At 41.1% G+C, this 25,179-nt stretch overlaps 1 protein-coding gene across 1 annotated transcript in view; it reads right to left on the bottom strand.

Annotated features, from left to right (window-relative positions):
- Positions 1 to 25,179, bottom strand: part of PPP1R21 (protein phosphatase 1 regulatory subunit 21) — a 66,981-nt gene that overhangs the window by 24,434 nt on the left and 17,368 nt on the right. The window contains exons 4-12 of the mRNA XM_052648446.1: positions 21,932 to 22,033; positions 20,543 to 20,707; positions 19,924 to 19,982; positions 18,648 to 18,742; positions 15,991 to 16,043; positions 15,361 to 15,510; positions 12,478 to 12,579; positions 12,304 to 12,392; positions 9,282 to 9,418 (exon numbers count right to left, since the gene is read on the bottom strand). Of these exons, the coding sequence (XP_052504406.1) occupies positions 9,282 to 9,418; positions 12,304 to 12,392; positions 12,478 to 12,579; positions 15,361 to 15,510; positions 15,991 to 16,043; positions 18,648 to 18,742; positions 19,924 to 19,982; positions 20,543 to 20,707; positions 21,932 to 22,033 (952 nt within the window). The remainder of the gene's footprint in view (positions 1 to 9,281; positions 9,419 to 12,303; positions 12,393 to 12,477; positions 12,580 to 15,360; positions 15,511 to 15,990; positions 16,044 to 18,647; positions 18,743 to 19,923; positions 19,983 to 20,542; positions 20,708 to 21,931; positions 22,034 to 25,179) is intronic.

Here is a 25,179-nt window from a genome sequence, read left to right as displayed (position 1 = left end):
GAGCCCACCATCTCCTCTCCACCTTTGGGAAGAGAATCAGTACCACTTGTGACATGCTGAACATAATGGCTCTCAAAATTCCTGCAGACACATGCAGACAGAATGGTGATGATTATAGACGCCTAAACTGATCTGAAGCAACAGCGGCGCGGCACTGGAGCGACTGTGAGGAGATACTTCACGTCCAAGGGCAGAGATATAATGGTCATCGGAGGTAAATCCACCTATTCCAGTCCATTTTAGTTCGCTGATTCCTAAAATGTCGACATTCACTCTTGCCATCTCCTATTTGACCACCTTCAATCTGCCTTGATTCATGGACCTAACAAAGAAGATTTCTATGCAATATTGCTCTTTACAGCACTGGACTTTGCTTCTACCACCAGTCACATCCACAACTGGGTGTTGCTGTAGCTCCGTCTCTTCATTCTTTCTTGAGTTATTTTTCCACTGATCTCCAGTAGCATATTGGGCACCTACCGACATGGGGAGTTCCTCTATCAGTGTCTTATCTTTTTGCCTTTTCATACTGTTTATGGGGTTCTCTAGGAAAGAATACTGAAGTGGTTTGCCATTCCCTTCTCCAGTGACCCATATTTTGTCAGAATTCTCCACCATGACCCATACATGGTATAGTTTCATAGTTTCATTGATTTGGACAAGACTGTGGTCCATGTGATCAGATTGGTTAGTTTTCTGTGATTGTGGTTTTCAGTCTGTCTGCCCTCTGACAGAGAAGGATAAGAGGAAGCTTATGGAAGCTTCCTGATGGGAGAGACTGACTGAGGGGGAAACTGGGTCTTGTTCTGATGGGCAGGGCCATGATCAGTAAATCTTTAATCCAATTTTCTGTTGATGAGTGGGGTTGTGTTCCCTCCCTTTTATTTACCTGGGGGCAAACTATGGTTGAGGTAATGAAGATAATGGTCACCTCCTTCAAAAGGTCCCTGGCAGGAACTGCCACACTCAGTGCCCCTAACCATACAGCAGGCACCGCCAACCACTGCTGACCCATGCCTCCACCGGCGACTCGTGGATTCTCCTGGGCAAGTCTGGCTCAGTCTCCTGTGGGGTCACCGCTCCTTTCTCCTTGGTCCTGGTGCACACAAGGTTCTGTTTGTACCCTCCAAGAGTCTATTTCCCAGTCCTGTGTAAGTTCTGGCAGCTCTATGGTAGGGTTAATGGCGACCTCCTCCAAGAGGGCTTATGCCATACCCAAGTCTGCTGCACCCAGATCTCTTGCCCCTGCGGCAGTCCAGTGCTGACCCCGTACCTCCTCAGGCGACGCTCAAACACAGTTCTGCCTCACTCTCTGTGTGGTCTCTGGGCCCTGGTGCACACAAGGCTTTTTGAGCCCTCTGAGCATCTCTGGCGGGAATGGGGTTTGATTGTAAATGTGAACTCACCCCTCCTACCGTCTTGCTGGGGCTTCCCCTTTGCCCTTGTACATGAGGTATCTTCTCACAGCTGCTCCAGTGCTGCGTAGCCGCCGCTCCAGCACCTACTGTCTTGCTGAGGCTTCTCTGACCTTGGACGTGGAGTATCTCATGAGTGAGAGTGAAAAAGTTGGCTTAAAGCTCAACATTCAGAAAACTAAGATCATAACATCTGGTCCCGTCATATCATGGCCAGTGGATGGGGAAACAGTGTAAACAGTGACAGACTTTATTTTTTGGGCTCCCAAATCAATGCAGATGGTGATTGCAGCCATGAAACTAAAAGACACTTACTCTTTGGAAGAAAAGTTATGACCAAACTAGACAGCATATTAAAAAGCAGGGACATTACTTTGCCAACAGAAGTCCATCTGTCAAAGCTATGGTTTTTCCAGTAATCATGTATAGATGTGAGAGTTGGACTAAAAAGAAAACTGAGCTCCAAAGAATTGATGCTTTTGAACTGTGGTACTGGAGAAGACTCTTGAGAGTCCCTTGGACTGCAAGGAGATCCAACCAGTCCATCCTAAAGGAGATCGGTCCTGGGTGACTGGAAGGACTGATGCTGAAGCTGAAACTCCAATACTCTGGCCACCTGATGCAAAGAATTGACTCATTGGAAAAGACCCTGATGCTGGGAAAGATTGAAGGCAGGAGAAGAAGGGGACAACAGAGGAAGAGATGGTTGGATGGCATCACCGACTCAATGGACATGAGTTTAAGTAAACTCCGGGAGTCGGTGATAGACACAGAGGCCTAGCATGCTGTGGTCCATGGGGTCGCAAAGAGTCGGACACGACTGAGTGACTGCACTAAAGGGCAGAGAAGCCCCAGCAAGATGGTAGGAGGGGCGAAATTGTGTTTAGAATCAAACCCAATAGCTGCCAGAGATGCTCAGAGGGCTCAAACAAGCCTTGTGTGTACCAGGACCCAGGGACCACACAGAGACTGAGAGAGAACTGTGTTTGAGTGTCCCCGGAGGAGGTATGGGGTCAGCACTGGACAGCCACAGGGGCAGGAGCTCTGGGTGCAGCAGACTTGGGTATGGCATAAGCCCTCTTGGAGGAGGTCGCATTAACCCCACCACAGAGCTGCCAGAACTTACACAGGACTGGGAAATAGACTCTTGGAGGGTACAAACAGAACCTTGTGTGCACCAGGACCGAGGAGAAAGGAGCAGTGACCCCACAAGAGACTGACCCAGACTTCCCCGGGGGTGTCCGGGAGTCTCCAGAGCAGGTGTGGGTCGGTGCTGGCCTGCTGTATGGTTAGGGGCACTGAATGTAGCAGTGTGTGCACACGACCTTTTGAAGGAGGTCACCATTATCTTCATTACCTCCACCATAGTTTAGCCTCAGGTTAAACAACAGGGAGGGAACACAGCCCCACTCCTCAATAGAAAATTGGATTAAAGATTTACTGATCATGGCCCTGCCCATCAGAACAAGACCCAGTTTCCCCCTCAGTCAGTCTCTCCCATCAGGAAGCTTCCATAAGCTTCCTCTTATCCTTCTCTGTCAGAGGGCAGACAGACTGAAAACCACAATCACAGAAAACTAACCAATCTGATCACATGGACCACAGTCTTGTCCAAATCAATGAAACTATAAGCCATGCTGTGTAGGGCCACCCAAGGCAGGTCATGGTGGAGAGTTCTGACAAAATGTGGTCCACTGGAGAAGGAAATCACAAACCACTTCAGTATTCTTTCCTAGAGAACCCCATAAACAGTATGAAAAGGCAAAAAGATAAGACACTGAAAGATGAACTCCCCAGGTCGCTTGGTGCCCAATATGCTACTGGAGATCAGTGGAGAAATAACTCCAGAAAGAAGGAAGAGACAGAGCCAAAGCAAAAACACCACCCAGTTGTGGATGTGACTGGTAGTAGAAGCAAAGTCCAATGCTGTAAAGAGCAATATTGCGTAGGAATCTAGAACGTTAGGTACATAGTGTGTTAGTTGCTCAGTCGTATCTGACTCTTTGCAACCCCACGGACTTTAGCCCACTAGTCTCCTCTCTCCATGGGATTTTCCAGGCAAGAATACTGGAGTGGATTGCCATTCCCTTCTCCAGAGGATCTTCCTGACCCAGGAATTGAACCGTGGTCTCCTGCATTGCAGGAGAACTCTTAACCCTTTGAGCCTACAGGGAAGATCAGTTAGGTCCATGAATCAAGGCAAATTGGAAGTGCTCAAATAGGAGAAGGGAAGAGTGAATGTTGATATTTTAAGAATCAGCAAACTAAAATGGACTGGAATGGATGAATTTAATTCAGATGACCATTATATCTACTACTACTTGCCTACTACTGTGGGCAAGAATCCCTTAGAAGAAATGGAGTAGCCATCATAGTCAACAAAAGAGTCCAAAATGCAGTTCTTGGATGCAATCTCAAAAACGACAGAATGATCTCTGTTCGTTTCCAAGGCAAACCATTCAATATCACAGTAATCCAAGTTTATGCCCCAACCAGTAATGCTGAAGAAGCTGAACAGTTCTATGAAGACCAAAACACCTTCTAGAACTAACATCCAAAAAAGATGTCCTTTTATTATAGGGGACTGGAATTCAAAAGTAAGAGTGAAGAAATACCTGGAGTAACAGGCAAATTTGGCCTTGGAGTACAGAATGAAGCAGGGCAAAGGCTAATAAAGTTTTGTCAAGAGAATGCACTGGTCATAGCAAATACTCTCTTCCAACAGCACAAGAGAAGACTCTACACATGGACATCACCAGATGGTCAACACCGATTCAGATTGATTATATTCTTTGCAGCCAAAGATGGAAAAGCTCTATATAGTCAGCAAAAACAAGACCGGGAGCTGACTGTGGCTCACATCATGAGCTCCTTATTGCCAAATTCAGACTTAAATTGAAGAAAGTAGGGAAAACCACTAGACCATTCAGGTATAACCTAAATCAAATCCTTTACGATTATATAGTGGAAGTGACAAATAGATTCAAGGGATTAGATCTGATAGGCAGAGTGCCTGAAGAACTATGGATGGAGGTTCATGACATTGTGCAGGGGGCAGTGATCAAGACCATCCCCAAGAAAAAGAAATGCAAAAAGGCAAAATGGTTGTCTGAGGACAACCAAATAGCTGTGAAAAGAAGAGAAGCCAAAGGCAAAGGAGAAAAGGAAAGATATACCCATTTGAATGCACAGTTCCAAAGAACAGCAAGGAGAGATAAGAAAGTCTTCCTCAGGATCAATGCAAAGAAATAGAGGAAAACAATAGAATGGGAAAGACTAGAGATCTCTTCAAGAAAATTAGAGATACCAAGGGAACTTTTCATGCAAAGATGGGCACAATAAAGGACAGAAATGGTAAGGACCTAACAGAAGCAGAAGATATTAAGAAGAGGTGGCAAGAATACACAGAACTGTACAAAAAAGATCTTCATGACCCAGATAATCACGATGGTGTGACCACTCATCTAGAGCCAGACATCTTGGAACGTGAAGTCAAGTGGGCAAAGCTAGTGGGGGGTGATGGAATTCTAATTGAGCTATTTCAAATCCCAAAAGATGATGCTGTAAAAGTGCTGCAGTCAATATGTCAGCAAATTTGGAAAACTCAGTAGTGGCCACAGGACTGGAAAAGGTCAGTTTTCATTCCAATCCCAAAGAAAGGCAATGCCAAAGAATGCTCAAACTACTGCACAACTGCACTCATCTCACACGCTAGCAAAGTAATGCTCAAAATCCTCCAAGCCAGGCTTCAATAGTACTTGTACCGTGAACTTCCAGGGATTTAGAAAAGGCAGAGGAACCAGAGATCAAATTGCCAACATCCATTGGATGATCGAAAAAGCAAGAGAAAAAAATCTACTTGTACTTTATTGACTATGCCAAAGTCTTTGACTGTGTGGATCCCAACAAACTGTGGAAAATTCTTAAAGAGATGGGAATATCAGATCACCTGACCTGCCTCCTGAGAAATCTGTATGCAGGTTAAGAAGCAATGGTTAGAACTGGACATGGAACAACAGACTACTTCCAAATCGGGAAAGGAGTACATCAAGGCTGCATATTGTCGCCCTGCTTATTTAACTTCTATGCAGAGTACAGTATGAGAAATACTGGACTGGATAAAGAACGAGCTGGAATCAAGATTGCCGAGAGAAATATCAATAACCTCAGATATGCAGATGACACCACCCTTATGGCAGAAGGCGAAGAACTAAAGAGCCTCTTGAGGAAAGTGAAAGAGGAGAGTGAAGATGGCTTAAAACTCAACATTCAGAAAACTAAGATCATGGCATCCAGTCCCATCACTTCATGGCAGATAGATGGGGAAACAGTGGAAACAGTGACAGACTTTATTTTAGGGGCTCAAAAATCACTGAAGATCCTGATTGCAGCCATGAAATTAAAAGACACTTGCTTCTTGGAAGAAAAGTTATGACCAACCTAGATAGCATATTCAAAAGCAGAGACATTACTTTGCCAACAAAGGTCTGTCTCGTCAAAGCTTTGGTTTTTCCAGTAGTCATGTATGGATGTGAGAGTTGGACTATAAAGAAAGCTAAATATCATAGAATTGATGCTTTTGAACTGTGGTGTTGGAGAAGACTCTTGAGAGTCCCCTGGACAGCAAGGAGATCTAACCAGTCCATCCTAAAGGAAATCCGTCCTGAGTATTCACTGGAAGGACTGATGCTGAAGATGAAACTCCAATACTCTGGCCACCTGATGTGAAGAACTGACTCATTTGAAAAGACCCTGAAGCTGGGAAAGATTGTAGGCAGGAGGAGGAGACAACAGAGGGCAAGATGGTTGGATGGCATCACCGACTCAATGGACATAAGTTTGAGTAAGCTCCAGGAATTGGTGATGGACAGGAAGGCCTGGCGTGCTGTAGTCCACGGGGTCGCAAAGCATCCAACACAACTGAGTGACTGAACTAAACTGAAACGGATTTGCATCCCCCATGTCCACAGTTAGTAATGGTTAAGAATCAAAATTAAATTGCTAGGCAGGATTATGTCTTTCATGATTCTCTATGAAATGAAAAGTCTTTGTGAATTTCACCTGTTACTACAGAACACATTTCTCATTTTGTCCTTTTCCCTACATATTACTGTTTGCTGAACAACACTAAAAGCACTATTATTCAAACATCATAATTCTAGTTCCAGCATGACAGCATAAGCAAGCTCCTCATATCCACTCTCCAGCCAAACTGGAAAATTATTTAAAAACAACCACTGAAAATGCTGGAAATTATCTTAAGGGCATCAAGCTAATGAAGAAAAAGTTACTCAAGAAAATCTGTATCAATTCAGTGACAACAGCAACAGTCTGGTATCTGAACAAGAACCCAATCCCTACCCCTGCCCGCCCAATCAGTGAGCTGGAAACCCCAGTCCAGAGAGTGCAGCAAAGAACATCAGACTCCCTCACCCCTAATTCAGTAGAGAGCCGCATTCCTAATCCTGCTCTCAGCTCCCTGTTGCTGAGGCTAAATTCTGGTTAAGTATGACTCCGGGATGGGGGTTCTCTTCTTTCACCCAGCCCTGATTTGTGGGATGCTGAGAATCTGTGGCCATGAACACCCTGGCCCCAGCTCAGTTACAGGAGTTCCTTGCTGAAAGAGGCAAGTAGAGGCGACAGGGGGCTGCTACCCTCTCCACGGAGTATTCCGCTATACCTACAGGGATGTCACTCTAAGAGGAGTATATCATTGTCCTCACCCCCAGCATAGAACTATGGCTCAGAGATTTAACCCAAGGGAGAAACAGTTATTTAAACAGAAAACTCTGAATCTCTTCCCAAAGGAATTGACTTTATTCACAACAGACTATGGAGAAGTTCAAGCCCAGGGGTACCCTCAAAAATAATGGCACCTGTGTTGAAGGTAATTAGGAGGAAATTGGTAGGTTCATTGGAGATATAGGGTAAACAGACAACGATGATCAATCAATTCTTAACAAGGGTGCCAAGACCATTCAATATGGAAGAAACAGTCTTTTCAATAAATGGTACTGAGACAACTGGACAGTCACAAGCAAAAGATGAAGCTGGACCTTTACCTCACACTATATACAAAAATTAACTCAAAACAGATCAAAGACCTAAATGTAAGAGCTAAAAGTATAAAACAAAAGAAAACCTAAGGGTGGGCAAGAATCCCTTAGAAGAAATGGAGTAGCCCCCATAGTCAACAAGAGTCCAAAATGCAGTACTTGCATGCAATCTCAAAAAATGACAATGATCTCAGTTCGTTTTCAAGACAAACCATTCAACATCCCAGTAATCCATGTCTATGCCCCAACCACTAATGCCAAAGAAGCTGAATGGTTCTATGAAGACCTGCAAGACCTTCTAGAACTAACACCAAAAAAAGATGTTCATTTCTTCATAGAGGACTGGAATGCAAAAGTAGGAAGTCAAGAGACATCTGGAGTAACAAGCAAGTTTGGCCTTGGAGTACAAAATGATACCTGGAGTAAGAGGCAAATTTGGCCTTGGAATACAAAATGAAGCAGGGCAAAGGCTAATAGAGTTTTGCCAAGAGAACGCACTGGTCATAGCAAACACCCTCTTCCAACAACGCAAGAGAGGACTCTACACATGGACATCATCAGACAGTCAATACTGAAATCAGATTATATTCTTTGCAGCCAAAGATGGAGAAGATCTATACAGTCAGCAAAAACAAGACCTAGAGCTGACTATGGTTCAGATCATCAGCTCCTTATAGTAAAATTCAGGCTCAAATTGAAGAAAGCAGGAAAAACCACTATGCCATTCAGGTATGACCTAAATCAAATCCCTTATGGATTACACAGTAGAGATGATAAACAGATTCAAGGGATTAGATCTGGTCAACAGAGTGCCTGAGGAACTATGGAAGGAAGTTTGTAACACTGTACACGAGGCACTGACCAAAACCATCCCCAAGAAAAAGAACACAAGCAGGAAAAATGGTTGTCTGAGGAGGCCTTACAAATAGCTGAGAAAAGAAGAGGAGCAAAAAGCAAAGTAGAACAGGAAAGATATAACCAACTGAATGCAGAGTTCCAAAGCATAGCAAGGAGAGATAAGAGAGCTTTCTAAGCAATGACGAACGTATACAGCGTATTAAAAACCACAGCTATTATTTTGCCAAAAAAGGTCTGTATAGTCAAAGCTATGGTTTTTCCAGTAGTCATGTACAGATATGAGAGCTGAATCATAAAGAAGGTTGAATACCAAACCACTGATGCTTTTGAACCATAGTGCTGGAGAAGACTCTTGAGAGTTCTCTAGACAGCCAGGAGATCAAACCAGTCAATACTAAAGGAAATCAACACTAAATATTCACTGGAAGGACTGATGCTGAAGCTGAACCTCCAATACTTTGGCCACCTGATGTGAAGAGCTGACCCCCTGGAAAAGACCCTGATGCTGGGCAAGACTGAAGGCAAGAGGAGAAGGGGAAGACCAAGGATGAGAGGATGGCATCATTGACTCAATGGACATAAGTTTGGGCAACCTCTGGGAGATAGAACAGGGAAGGACAGGGAAGCCTGGCGTGCTGCAGTCCATAGGGTCACAACATGACTGAGTGACTGAACAAGTCTTAGTCACTAGACCACCAGGGAAGTCCCTGTACATTCTTAATTTAACTCATTTACCTTCATTTTACCTTCATTTTATAAGTGGGAAAACAGAAGCAGAAAAGTAAAGTGATTTGTCCAAGGCCATAAGTGTATAAAGGGCTGCAGGATGTGAATTCAAGTTTTTCTGGTCCCAGATCCTGGGCTCTTCTCAAACGTGCCAAACCACCTCCCTTCTCCAACTTCTTGTACTCTAAGTTCTTCACACTGAACAATGAGTAACAAAGACACTTACTTGGCAAGGCAAGAAGAGCAATGTATGTCTGCAGCTTCTCAAACCCAGCTGTCATCTTTTTCATGTCCTGGGACAGCTCTAGATTCCTGGCTCGTAACGCAGACGTGCAAAGAGAAGCTTCACATTCTTCTTCTAGGCTAGGCATGGGCAGAGTTTATGAAAGTGAGCATCCCGAATGATTTTCAATCAGCTATAAGAAACTACCTAAATTCTCAAACATCTATATCTGAAGAGAGAATGTACCCAAAAAAGAAACTTGAGCTCATTGACAAGGTTCCATTTTGTTATATCATCATGTACACACTGGCTTCCTCCAATGCCAATGAAGCAAAAGACAACTAAATGGAAAAAAAAGTGCCCACTGTCTTCCATCCTGACAGCAGCACCAAAATGCTTCCTTTAAAATATTTTCAGGAGAAAAATACTTCATAGGCTGAATTTCTGAAGAGAATGAAACAGGCACTGGGAGAGAGAATCAATAAGAACCCTTTTTCAGTGAGTTGTTGTTTAGTCACTAACTCATGTCCAACTCTTTGTGACCCCATAAACTGTAGCCCGCCAGGTTCCTCTGTCGTGGGATTTCCCAGGAAAGAATACTGTTGTGGGTTATCATTTCCTTCTCCAGGGGATCTTCCTGACCCACAGATTGAACCTGTCTCCTGTATTAGCAGGCGGATGGATTCTTTATCACTGAGCCACCAGGGAAGTGTATGTAATTTCAAAAGTCAGACAGATTGGAAAAACCAATCTATAAATGCAATATAAAAGTAAATGTTTAACATTCATAAAATATAATCATTTTCCATTTTAAATGGTGCTTGGGGAAACTTAATTATAAGGTTAAAAACTATGCAGACTCTTAACAGTACTTATTAAAATGTGCAATAATCAAGGAAAATGCTTTTTACACAAAGCTAGAAAAGTTATTAGCACAAGAATGATATGCTTGTGATGTGATATCAAGAATCACATCCATTCCCTTGACCTTGACACTTCTGCTCTATTTATTTATTGCAGACAGCTTCATTCAATATTAAACCCGTTTACTACTAATGAACATGTCATCTTGTCAACTAGAGTAGTATTTAAACCAATGGCAAAATACATGAAAATCTGATAAGGTAGGGCTGAAAGCATATGGGACAGAACATTCCCAAGAATAGGAATCTTAGATCAAGAAAGGACTTACCCAGTATTTCTAAAAATGTAATAGTGAAAAAATAAATTAAGATAAAATAAAAATGCATTAACTCTTTCAAGTAGTAAATACCACTTTTACAATGATTCTTACAATCTTTTAAACATAAGTTGAATCAATAAAGTGTATTCAATTCAGTGTTAAACTTTCAGAGTCAATTTTCAGAAAACCTTCAATTATACTGAACTAAAACATTTAAGGATCTGAAAGAAACTATAATTCACAATTATGAGGTCATAATTCCCCGAGTCCTAAAATTCTGTCATGTGCACAAATCATAGAATTCAGTTACTAAAATACCTTGTTAGGTTAGAATTAGGAAATAAGATGGTTCTTAACATATATAAATTTTTTAATAACAAAATTTCATATTTTTGAAAAGCTAAAACCTACTATTTTAGTTTGTAAGGACTAAAAAACTACAATTACTTGTATATTTTCAGTATCTGTAAGCTTTTCATCTGTATTTTTCCTAAACCTTATTTTGTAATCTACTATAATATCTATGGGCTTCTCAGGTAGCTCAGCAGTAAAGAATCTGCCTGGCAACGCAGGGGAGATTCAATCCCTGGGTCAGGAAGATGCCCTAGAAAAGGAAATGGTAACATACTCCAGTATTCTTGCCTAGAGAATCCCCAAGGACAGAGGAGCCTGTCGGGCTACAGTCCATGGGGTTGCAAAAAGTCAGCCGTGACTTAGGGAATAAACAACAACAATAATAATACACACCAGTGATAGTACATATACGTTCTTATTTCTCTTATTTCCAGGTGCATTATTCTTTGCCTTTTTTAAAGACTAAATCTTAGGATGAAAAGATTTAGATGAACTAGGAGTCTTTGTAGTTTTAGATCAAAAGTATCAAAATGTACAATTTTCTCTTGCCTTTTCAGGAATGTTTAAAATGGAATATTTAAGGTAGCTCAGCAGTAAAGAATCTGCCTGGCAACGCAGGGGAGATTTCAATCCCTGGGTCAGGAAGATGCCCTAGAAAAGGAAATGGTAACATACTCCAGTATTCTTGCCTAGAGAATCCCCAAGGACAGAGGAGCCTGTCGGGCTACAGTCCATGGGGTTGCAAAAAGTCAGCCGTGACTTAGGGAATAAACAACAACAATAATAATACACACCAGTGATAGTACATATACGTTCTTATTTCTCTTATTTCCAGGTGCATTATTCTTTGCCTTTTTTAAAGACTAAATCTTAGGATGAAAAGATTTAGATGAACTAGGAGTCTTTGTAGTTTTAGATCAAAAGTATCAAAATGTACAATTTTCTCTTGCCTTTTCAGGAATGTTTAAGATGGAATATTTAAGGTTACTAAATGACTCATCCTGAGGGCTGGAGGATGTATACAGTTTTTACTTTATAACTTCAATCACCAATAATAAAAACAACATACTGTTTAAAAGAAACCTGAGGATTACAGATTCAAATATAGAGGTTAACTATTATTACTCCCATCTAGATGCTTTCAGGAAAAGGATAACAAATACCCAAAACTAAAATATTTCCTTTAATAAATGTGTCATTCTCAATCACTAAAAATACTGGTTCATGTTACATTACATGGTTATAGCACTAATCACAGTTCAAAACTATTAAAGAAACTCTAGCTGAGAAACTACAATTCAGTTTTCTTAAATATAAGTTTGTGCTGCTCAAGCCATGATTTTCCTTTTTCACAAATGTCCAAATTGGTTGCGGTGCAAAAAGGTCAGGCAGAGCTCAAGAGGCACACATTGTTACTTTATTAACTCCAGCACAGCTCAGATGACACCTTACAATTCCCCAAGCTCCCTGGCCCAGAGTAGTAAGTACCTTTTTAATTGATAAGGAAGAATCTTCCTAAGAAAACATATGTAAGAGGTTAAATGCTCTGAAAAAGTTTTCAATTTCACAGTTGTCTCCTGGAAAAGAAAAACAATTTCAAGATTAATAATTTTGTTTGAAAAAGCAGCACTCCCACTTCCAGAAGTAAAACAAGAAAATTACCAGGACGGTCACAGTATCCTCAGTAATACTTTCAAATAAATGAAGCATTCCTTCCTCAAGAGGGCGGACGTAAGATGCATTTTCATGAAGATATTGTGAGAACTAAATAGAAGGGGAAGAATTCTGAATTAAATCACTGGAAAATAAAGGATATCAAAACATCTGTAAGTGGACCCATTGAGTTACAAACCTTAATTCTTTTGCCAACTTTTTTTTGGGAAATTTGACTTTTACACAAAGTTCCCCTCTAACAATCCCAGATACTAAACCCAAGAGCCTATTCCATGGCAAAGTGACAAACCAGCAGACAGATGACATAATTAACAACTAGGCATGAGGCAAGTGGGGAGGGGATACTATTAACAACACACCACCAATATGCCTTCTTTCTGAAACAACCACTTCTTCATAGGGGTGCCAGTTAAGATAAAAAAGATTTGATATTTGAGTCAAAACTGTAGGACAGATTTTTTTGTTTACATAAATCGCTGTAGATGATGATTGCAGCCACGAAATTAAAAGACGCTTACTCCTTGAAAGGAAAGTTATGACCAACCTAGATAGCATATTCAAAAGCAGAGACATTACTTTGCCAACAAAGGTCCGTCTAGTCAAGGCTATGGTTCTTCCTGTGGTCATGTATGGATGTGAGAGTTGGACTGTGAAGAAAGCTGAGCGCCGAAGAATTGATGCTTTTGAACTGTGGTGTTGGAGAAGACTCTTGAGAGTCCCTTGGACAGCAAGGAGATCCAACCAGTCCATTCTGAAGGAGATTAGTACTGGGTGTTCTTTGGAAGGACTGATGCCGAAGCTGAAACTCCAATACTTTGGCTACCTCATGTGAAGAGTTGACTCATTGGAAAAGACTCTGATGCTGGGAGGGATTGAGGGCAGGAGGAGAAGGGGACGACAGAGGATGAGATGGCTGGATGGCATCACCGACTAGATGGACATGAGTTTGGGTGAACTCCGGGAGTTGGTGATGGACAGGGAGGCCTGGCATGCTGCAATTCATGGGGTCACAAAAAGTCGGACAATACTGAGCGACTGAACTGAACTGAACTCATTTTTTAAAAACAAGACTTTTGAGTACAGCTTATATTCACTGCATACAATGTTCAAGGTTAACACATTCTAGGAATGTAACTATCATCTAAATGAGAATATAAAAATTTTTATAACTGTCATGGATACGGTAATACTTATGAAGAACTAATTCAGTATAAAGAACAGATTCAGAAAAAGATCCCCCGAGCTTTGAGACAATTGAGAAACAAGAAGTTAATTTTTCACATGTGAAATACCTCAGCTTTTTAAATATTGTATAATGGCTCAAATTTTGATTTCTCCATATACAAATGTAAAATCTCATTTTGCAGAAATGTGATTCAACTAGTCCAGCTGCAAACTACACAGATATATGGCCCTGGGAAACTCAGTCTCTCTGGGCTGTAAAATAAGTTGAACCCTAAGAAAGAAAGAAAGAAAGTTGCTCAGTTGTGTCCGACTCTTTGCGACCCCATGGACTGTAGCCTACCAGGTCTTCGGTCCATGAGATTTTCCAGGCAAGAATACTGGAGTGGGTTGCCATTTCCTTCCCCAGGGGATCTTCCCAACCCAGGGACTGAAGCCGGGTCTCCCGCCCTGTAGGCAGATGCTTTACCATCTGAGCCACCAGGGAACTCTAAGGTGAAGGTGAAGGTGAAGTCGCTCAGTCGTGTCCGACTCTTTGCGACCCCATGGACTGTAACCTACTAGGCTTCTCCGTCCATGGGATTCTCCAGGCAAGAATACTGGAGTGGATTGCCATTTCCTTCTCCAAGGGATCTTCCCGACCCAGGGATCGAACCTGGGTCTCCCACACTAGAGGCAGACGCTTTAACCTCTGAGCCACCAGGGAACTCTAAGCTCAGGTATGAAAGTTTACTTTATGATTTTATGAACAAGTCTAAATGCTTTGGTCATCTTTTAACAAATAGTTACTGAATCTTCAATAATAGAGACTTAACAGAAAAGTCACAGAGGGTCTCTCAGAGATGAAAGTACCAAAGGTAACATACTGAGAAAAATATTAATTCTTCAGAGTGATGAAATATTTCCATTATAATTAACATACTTGATTCTCACCATGTGAGCACAAAATGGTAACAAGCTAAGTAAAATAATGGTGGGAATTCCCTGGCAGTCCAGTGGTTAAAACGCAGTGCTTTCACTCCTGGGGCCCAGGTTCAATCCGTAGTTGGGAAACTAAGATCCCACAAGATGCATGGTACGGCCAAAAAAGGCCCCAAAAACAAAAAAAATAAAAATAAAATAATGGACGAAGAACCAGTGGGGGGAAAAAATGCTTTTATATTATAGGAAGTGTAAAAGAAAATATAACTGCCTTAAAATGCTAGCGTTCCATTTTCCTTACCCAGGTCATCTGAAAGCTTTTTCCCACGGTGATATTAAAGAGTATTTCAAAGATTCAAACTTTAATTTTTATGAACGTCAAAAGGTTTGTTGTGAAGTTTTGTAGGGAAAAAACACCTACCCCACTTCTCTCCTCCTATGCAAACCATGCTCATTTCTCAAAGCCCAGTCAAATCACCAAAGAGTCTCCCAGACACTACCACCAACAGCAGTCTCCCCTCCTTGATGACATCATATTCACTTACTGCCCTGACCACTTGTTCACACTTAGGTCTTCTAACATATCCCTCACTATTTCATTTCATAAGAATCTCCATGTTTACCCTATTTCTTGATGGTAAAGACTATGACTCAGAGTTTCTCCCCATGTCCTCTACAGTACTTGGCTGAAGCACAGAACTAGTCTAATAAATAGCAAGTCTCCAGATTTATTCAGGGCAGACAAAAGGTATCCTGAGTTAAACGTACCTTCTGATTCAATGGAGATATTGTGTCAATGGCAGAATCAATAGGAAAAATCTGAATCCTCTGTTCTGTATAGGTGTGAAAGTTCAGAAGAGCCTTGACAAGATCTTGAACAAAAGCCAGGGCCTGCCCAGCGATATCCCGCATCTTCAGCTTTAAAATGAAAAAGATCCAGTTAAAGTCAACTATCAGGTTATTACACCCAAACAACTTTATTAAGTCTGCTTTTGGAGAAAACATTTGAACTCTAAAAGAATTATTCCTTAATTTAAATTCATTTGCTCCCACTTATATTTTAATACTACCATTTAAGTAAACTAGAAAGCTGTCCCTATTGACTAATATACCTCTTCTACTTAACCTAAAGTGCAAAGCCCACCAGCCTAAAAGGTATGACAAAAATCAGTGCATCCCACAATTCAGTTTTAATGTTATAAGACAAGAGACAGCAAAAATCTGTATTATTTACAAATTCAAAAAATAGCGTGTTCCACAATTTTTTTAAATGTATGAGAAAAGAAAGTAAAAGTAACATGCAGTGGTTTGGTGCACTAAACAGAGGCCCAAACAACTAACTAGTGTTTCTGAAAAGTTTGACATGCACATTACTGAAAATAAAAACTTCATCTTTACCTGATGTCTCCTATTGTGGACTGGAACATTCAGAGCATTATACTGGCTATATTCTACAAAACAAAAATGGATGTACATTAAGTCATTTTTACATTTACAGAAAAAGAGCTTAACTAAGAAATAATAAATGCTCACCCCATTTGCCAGCTCGTCTCCACTCAGCCCCTTCCCTTCCTGATCACTGCGGTGCACTCTGCACAGGCCTCCTTGTACTCTATAACCCTCATTCCCACCATTCCCAACAGAGGGGCTCATCCATCCCAACTGGATCAACATCAGCTTCTCTCCCCAGCTCTAGACTTTTATTTACAAATGTGCACACCAGCAGGTAAAGAGATGTACACCAATCTGTTAGACTGTTAAGCCACATCCAAGTGAACCTCCTCACCTCTCCCATAAACCTGCTCCTCATCTGCCTCACTGATCTGTGTCAACTGCACCACGTCTTTTCCCCGAGCTGCCTGCTCTCTCTGCCTTGCCTCCTTGCATCTCCTGACATCTCAGGCTCCAGCCCCCATCCCAGCACACCAGGACTATCACCGCAACAGCATCGGTCTCCTCCTCCCATTCCAGTGTAGTCGACACTCTGTTGCCTGATTAACCAAGCGAGTGCACAAATTTCATCAAGACATTTCCAGGGCTTCCCTGGTGGCTCAGTGGTAAAGAATCCGCCTGCCAATGCAGGAGACACAGTTTCGATCCCTAATCCGGAAGAATCCCACATGCCTCGGAGCTACTGAGCCCATGCTCTAGAGCCTGCAAGAAGCAACTAGGCCCATGTGCCACAACTACTGCCGCCATGCACCCCAGAGCCTGTGGTCTGCAACAAGAGAAGCCACTGCAATGAGAAGCCCTCATACCGCAGCTGGAGAGTGGCCCCCACTCGCCACAACTAGAGAAAAGCACACGCACCAATGAAGACCGAGCGCAGCCAAACATAAGTAAATAATTTTGTTTAAAAAGGGACATTTCTAAAATCCTCTCCAACAAGTCCTCTGCCCAGAACTTGAGGGTCCAGTCCCACCCACCCTTTCAGAACGTACCTATCACTGGCTTCCACATCCCATCCACGCTAGCTTCCAGTCATACTTAACTAATTACTACTGTCAGGCCCTGACAGCACCTTTATCCTACATACCACACTCAATGCAATTCCCTGGCTGGTTCTCCCTCACCTCTCTGACCAATGAAACCTACTTTCACACCCTGGCCCAGCCCAAAGCACAATTCTTCCAGAAGGCTTCCTCAAACAACCCCACCAGCAGTAATCACCCTCTGAAACCCCAGGAAGTTCTTCATGGAATAACTTAGCTTATATTTCAGGTATTTCTCTATCTTATTTTCCCCCTACTGGACTATAAATTCCTTGAGGGTAGAGATTTTTGTCTTATACATTTTTGCATATCTTATGCAAAATTTAGACCTTCAGCAAATAATCTCTAAATATTTCAGAACTAGAAGTAGTAACTCTACTTGTGACATGATAAGGACCTAAAAGAGGGTGACAACTAGTATTGGAAAAGAAAGGACAAACCCAAAGAGATTCAGACGGAACTGATTAGAACCTGATGACTAAAGATTAAGGAGCAAATGAAATGCCAAGGATTCAAGTCTAGTGGATCAAAGTATGCTGATGCTATTTACATTAATGCAGAAAGCAGTAACAGGTGTTGTTTTCAGAGGAATTTAGGTTTTTGATATGATAATGACATATGCTGATTTCAGTTTTAGAGCAAACTGCTATTTTTCTTTTTCTTTGTCTTTTCTTCCCTCTTTTTTTAGGTCTTTCCTAAGAAAAATTGAGAAGTCAAAAATTAATTTCAATCATATAATTGTAAAAAAGAAAATGCATACCACATTGAATTTAAGTTTCAAACAACTGTTTTCTTTGTCTTTAAGATTTTGACTTAATACTTGGGCTTCCCTGGTAGCTCAGAAAGTAAAGAATCTGCTTGCAGTGCAGGAGACCTGGGTTCGATCCCTGCGTCAGGAAGATTCCCCAGAAGAATACTACCCACTCCAGTATTCTTGCCTGGTGAGTTCAATGGACAGAGGAGCCTGGTGGGCTACAGTCCATGGGGTTGCAAAGAGTCGAACACGACAAAGTGACTAACACTTTCAAACAAATACACTCAAGTCAATTTTTTTTTAAAGTTCTCTTTGGTGCTCTTGGTTATGTAAATTACCAGATCCTTCCCAGGATGATGGGGAAGCAGGAATATACAAGTCAGCTCCGGAACTAGCACTGCGCATTGTCCAAAAGGCAGGAGATATCTGACAAAGAAGATTCACCTCCCACCCATCCCCTTACTCCTCTTCCACCTTGCCATCCACTGTGATCAGCTTTTTTTGTACAAGTATTCAGGTACTTTATGTGTACAGGCTGGTTTTCACATTGGGATATGTTAAATACATGCAATTGAAAAATGTAGCTTTAGGCTTTTTCCAAGAAGACTAGCTTCAGAATAGTTATGTGACAACATAAAATCTCCCTATGAGACATGAGGGCCAAAGCTGATCAAAAGGACAAAAAGAAAGCAACCCTCTGTTGGGCAAGTGAGGTTTTCAGCCAAGTACATTACAAACTATTTTAATAAGATGGCTATTCTAAAGAAGTTCAGAGTTGCAAATAATGGAAAACTGTACATAATACCTACTTGTATCATTAAAAGGTACTTTCTCATTGATGATTGATAAGGATTCCTCTAATCTACTTGACAAATCTTCATGAAGATTCTTTAACTGTAACTGACTGAAAGAAAAAATACAAAACCATATGGATCAACATTTGCATGTTACCTCAATAGCTGGTATCAGGTTTACAGACTGACAGGCTTATCTGACATCTGTATACTCTTGGCAGTAGAGAGTTGTTTAAAAAAAAAAAAGAAGATAAGAAAAATACTAAGTCTTGATTTTAAAGCCCTTGAGACTCCCGCTGAATAACTAGAAGTTGCAAAGAATTTATCACAGTCCCACTATCTTAAATAATTTTAAGTTTATTTCCCCAAGCTCAAAATCATCTTAGAGCCATTTCAAACTCATAGATTTTTCTCTTTATAACACAAGTATTTGTTCAAATATAACAGTAAAATTTTTTAAAGTATTATAGTAGATTTTTCCCTTGAGCTCAAAATCTGATCATTTTTGGTTTTGATTCAATTAAGAGTAGGTACATCATGCATTTTCAGTACAACTAAATTGAAGAAATTCACTTGATTGAGCCTATCAAAAACTAAAATATGTCATTTATCAAATAAATGTTGGCACATGCTCTTACCATCCAGAGATAAGTAATATTTTAACAGGTAAATATCTCCACATTAGATTACACAACCTCATTTTATTTAAAAGGTACCATTTTATTAAAATGTTGGGCTTCCCTGGTGGCTCAGCAGTAAAGAATCTGCCTACATGCAGGAGACACAGGAGATGTGAGTTCAATCCCTGAGTCAGGAAGATCCCCTGGAGAAGGAAATGGCAAACCACTCCGGTATTCTCGCCTGGGAAATTCCATGGATGGAGGAGCCTGGCGGGCTACAGTCCCTGGGTCTCAAAGAGTCAGACACGACTTAGCAACTAAACATTAGAAGGTTGACACCACGATCAACAGTCAGGTTTCCTGCCTGGGACTATGAGAAGACCATCTCTTTAGAGTAGTCTGCCACAGAAAGCACCCAGCCCTCAGTACAGGAGCCCCAGAATGGCATCTGCCATAGGCCAGAACATCTGCAGGCTGAGGACTGCTGCACGAGCCACTCTACCAAGAATTTGTAAGGTCCCAGAGATAAAATAACTGAAAAGGCCCCTAGAAATGACCTACTTCTGTCTCAATGCCAATGTAAGAAAACTGAGACAGAGAAGCTACTAAACCAAAATTCAGGTCTTCTGATTCTCACTTCAGGGCCCCTTGGAATTCACATTTCCACATACCATTCTTCTGTCCGAAGTCGACATTCCTTGGCCTCCTTTTCTAGAGTCTGAGATTTTACCTAAATTTTAGAAGGAAAAGAAAAGCATAGCACAGGGAACTCTACTCAATAGTCTATAATAACTTATACGGGGAAAAAAATCTGAAAAAGAATGAATATATGTATATGCATAACTGAATCATTTTGCTGAACACTTGAAACTAACACAACATTGTATATCAACTAGACTCCAATAAAAATTTTTTTAAATAAAAAACAAACTATGCCAAACTATATTGCTTGGCTTTCCATTTTGAAATCCTGAAAGTGGTAAAAAATTTTTTCTACTCTTTTTTCTTTTTGGCTTTCCCCTATAAATTTTATGTAGCTATTTATTTGAAACTGTGTTCTGTTTGCTAGGAATGTGGTATGACAACCACTATTACCAAAATTATATGCATATCTGTCTATGAGAAAAAAAGAAAAGCAGATGAATCAGGCCACAGATGACAACATGCTGAGTAGACACTGTAAGCTGCAGTCCCGCCTTGAGTAGCTAACTTCTGTTCTCCAAAGCAGGCAGACGGTTTACAAAAGCCCAGACTATTTCTGAACAAGCTCTCAACAATAGCGGGGCTTACCTCTAGTTTAGCCTTGTCGTTCTGCAGTTTCTCGATGGTCTCCATGTACTTCCGCGTCAGGCCATCGACCACGGCTTGGTGCTGAGCCGCCTCCATTTCCAGAGTGGACAGCCGACTCCTAAGCTCTGCTTCCACATGCTTGTGCTGCTCATCGGCTTCAAAAAACTGAAAAGAAAAGATCACGTCTTCTTCTCACAACCTCCTCATATACACAGTGACTAATCATTGAGTGACTTCCGTAAGGTTCCATATGCTCAGTGTGCGAAACTGCACATGCAAGAGCTCAGTGGATCCTCACAGAAGGTCAGAGGCAGTGTTACCTGCAGACCCTCCTTTACAGATGGGGAACTTGAAGCTTCAAGGGGCTACCTAACTGTCAACTGTTTCACAGGCACAAACAGACTTCAAAGCCTACATTTCCTTCCCCAACCTATCTCAAGGACTTCTATTACAAACTACCTCTGGCACACGGAGAACTAACTCAACTGACCAGTTGAGTACAATTCTTGCTATACTGTTATGCGAACTTCTACAATTAAATAATCAAAACTCAAAGAGATGTTACTCCTGTATCAGGTAAAGCTTCTTTCCTTAATGAGAACCCTAGCCTATCCCTTCTCCAACAGATATTCCTGACCCAGGAATTGAACCGGGCTCTCCTGCATTGCAGGTGGTTTCTTCACCAACCGAGCTATCAGGGAAGCCCAATGAGAATTCAACACTAATTAAGAATTATGACTATTTCACACAAAATTCATGAGGTCAAAAGTTCATTTTGAAAACATTTTCAAACACTAAGAATGAAAATTTATTTTCCACTGTTTGATTATGCTCGCCATTTCACACAAGAAAAATCAGGAGGCACAGGTGAATACACTATACTATGACTCTTGAAATATGCTGACTGGTTTGGAGCAGACATTGATTACTGAACATTGCATAAATATCTGAAGGCATGCCATGAGTAAGGCCCTGTTCTGAGGCTGGGCAGAAAAAAATGACATGGTCTGTACCCTAGTGAGACCTTACAGACTCAAAGGGAAACAGACAAAAACCAACTGTCACAAATTAAAATGAAAAGCCCCATCTAAATAACCCATCTGAACATGTCCTATAGAAAAGGAGGAGTTCCCATTATACTTCTGTATCATTAACTTATAAAGCTATTCAGCTGTCCTCTGAACCCATGCATACTAAAAGCACACACCCGTATTAAAATGTGAGATCTTAGAAATGAATGAACGACGGTGACATATGTACCCACCAACCACAGGAGACGTTAGAACACCCACCTACATACAAAACACTCTACCGTGAGTTGTTTCTTCCACATTCCAGATCACACAACCCATTTTTTAATTCATACAGGAAAACAGAAGATTTTCTTACTTGTATATGCAACCGTTCATTCTCTTCTATCTTCTTTTGCAGGTCTTCATCAAAGACACTCTTCTGCTCTTGACTCAACTGAGAAGAAGATTCTCCACTTTTCTGATGGAAAGAATAAGTTATGTCCACATAACTGTCATCGTTTAGAGAAACATTCTAAGGTACACAGATTCTCTACCACCTTAGCAGCTTGTCTCTTCTACGTGTTCACGACTGTCAAACAATCCTGTAAAAGGTATACAGTCCATCATTTAACTTTTCCTATGTGACCTAAGTTGGAAATGCAGATACTGCAATGAACATAAAAGCTTAAAAGAGAGAGGACAAAAAGAACAGATAAGGCTCACTATTCTTCGCAGATGAATTTGGGAGTAGTTCTACTGGAAGACAGAGTAGACCCAGAAAGTTAGCAACATAAATATGTTGATAAATATCATTTCAACAATTGATCTCCCAGTTTAAAAAATGACAGTTTTAGCAATTCCATGAGTCTGAGTTGTTAAACTCCTTTAAGAAATTAACAGCATTCACAAAACTACATTTATACAAAAGTTCACATACATTTCTAATTTTAAAAAATACAATATAAAGCTATTACAAATAAATAGAAGAAAAAAAGCACAAAACTATGAAAAATACTTTCCTTTTTGCCTTTATACCAATATTAACTTTTTCTACATAGGAAGAATAGTACTATTTAAGAGCCAATAATGAACATTTGTTTTCATGGAATACACACAGAAATGACACTATTCAAGGACAGCCTAACAATGAAACTGTTCAGACATCAGTCACCACCCTCCTCTGCCTTTCTTCTACTTCACTCCTCACTTAAAATGAAGTCACTTACTGATCCAACGTGAACCCACGATTAGAAAGCCCTCTGAAAATGGAGCAGCTATGTAATAAACAAATACATAAACACCAAATGTGAACACAAGACGTACATTCACACAAGGAACACTGCTGAATGACATATTCTGGTTGTTCAGTAATTCCAAATTTGGAAAGTTTTTATTAAAACTAATTCACAAGTAATTACACCTAAATCTACTAAAACAGCCCTGAGAGAGGATCTCACTAACCTGGCGATGAAATACAGATGGCTATTTCCCCTCCCCAAGCATCTTCCAGAATTTCCACAGCATGTGTATTTTGACAAAGTTTTCCAAGCAATTCCGATACATATCTGTTTTGCACTCTCTGTTCCAATTTCAAGGTAAAAAGGAAGTGGTCAAACAGGAGATGGCAAGAGTGAACGTTGACATTTTAGTAGTCAGTGAACTAAAATGGACTGGAATTGGTGAATTTAACTCAGATGACCATTATATCTACTACTGTGGGCAAGAATCCCTTAAAAGAAATGGAGTAGCCATCATAGTTAACAAGAGTCCAAAATGCAGTCCTTGGGTGCAAGCTCAAAAACAACAGAATCATCTCTGTTCGTTTCCAAGGCAAACCATTCAGTATCACAGTAATCCAAGTCTATGCCCCAACCACTAATGCCGAAGAAGCTGAAGTTGAATGGTTCTATGAAAACCTTCAAGACCTTCTAGAACTAACACCCAAAAAAGATGTCCTTTTCATTATAGGGGACTGGAATGCAAAAGCAGGAAGTCAAGAGATACCTAGAGTAAGAGGCAAATTTGGTCTTGGAGTACAGAATGAAGCAGAGCAAAGGCTAGCAGAGTTTTGCCAAGAGAATTCACTGGTCATAGCAAACACCCTCTTCCAATGACACAAGAGAAGACTCTACACATGGACATCACCAGATGGTCATTACCGAAATCAGACTGATTATATTCTTTGCAGCCAAAGATGGAGAAACTCTATACAGTCAGCAAAAACAAGACTGGGAGATGACTGTGGCTCAGGTCATGAACTCCTTATTGCCAAATTCAGACTTAAATTGAAGAAAGTAGGGAAAACCACTAGACCATTCAGTTCAGTCGCTCAGTCATGTCTGACTCTTTGCGACCCCATGAATCGCAGCACGCCAGGCCTCCCTGTTCATCACCAACTCCCAGAGTCCACCCAAACTCATGTCCATCGAGTCGGTGACGCCATCCAGCCATCTCATCCTCTGTTGTCCCCTTCTCCTTTTGCCCCCAATCCCTCCCAGCATCAGAGTCTTTTCCAATGAATCAACTCTTCACATGAGGTGGCCAAAGTATTGGAGTGTCAGCTTCAGCATCACTCCTTCCAATGAACACCCAGGACTGATCTCCTTTAGAACAACTGGTTGGATCTCCTTGCAGTCCAAGGGACTCTCAAGAGTCTTCTCAACACCACAGTTCAAAAGCATCAATTCTTCGGCACTCAGCTTTCTTCACAGTCCAACTCTCACATCCATACATGACCAGTGGAAAAATCATAGCTTTGACCAGGCGGACCTTTGTTGGCAAAGTAATGTCTCTGCTTTTGAATATGCTATCTAGGTTGGTCATAACTTTCCTTCCAAGGAGTAAGCATCTTTTAATTTCATGGCTGCAGTCACCATCTGCAGTGATTTTGGAGCCCAGAAAAATAAAGTCTGACACTGTTTCCACTGTTTCCCCATCTATTTCCCATGAAGTGATGGGACCAGATGCCATGATCTTAGTTTTCTGAATGTTGAGCTTTATAACCTAAACCAAATCCCTTATGATTATACAGTGGAAGTGACAAATAGATCCAAGGAATTAGATCTGATAGACAGAGCGCCTGAAGAACTATGGATGGGTGTTTGTGACACTGTACAGAGGCAATGATCAAGATCATCCCCGAGAAAAAGAAACACAAAAAGGCAACACAGTTGTCTAAAGAGGGCTTACAAATAGCTGAGAAAAGAAGAGAAGCTAAATGCAAAGGAAAAAAGGAAAGATATACCCTTTTGAATGCAGATTTCCAAAGAACAGCAAGGAGAGATAAGAAAGCCTTCCTCACTGATCAATGCAAAGAAATAGAGGAAAACAACAGAATGGGAAAGACTAGAGATCTCTAGAGACACCAAGGGCACATTTCATGCAAAGATGGGCACAATAAAGGATAGAAATGGTATGGACCTAACAGAAGCAGAAAATATTAAGAAGAGGTGGCAAGAATACACAGAACTATACAAAAAAGATCTTCACAACCCAGATAACAACGATAGTGTGACCAGTTACCTAGAGCCAGACATCCTGGAATGCGAACTCAAGCGGGCCTTAGGAAGCATCCCCGAACAAAGCTAGTGGAGGTGATGGAATTCCAGTTGAGCTATTTCAAAT

This window comes from Budorcas taxicolor, chromosome 11, assembly GCF_023091745.1.
Source record: "Budorcas taxicolor isolate Tak-1 chromosome 11, Takin1.1, whole genome shotgun sequence".
Taxonomy (NCBI): domain Eukaryota; kingdom Metazoa; phylum Chordata; class Mammalia; order Artiodactyla; family Bovidae; genus Budorcas; species Budorcas taxicolor.
The sequence above is the reverse complement of the archived record's forward strand: the minus strand, read 5'-3'. Positions and strand labels throughout refer to the sequence as shown.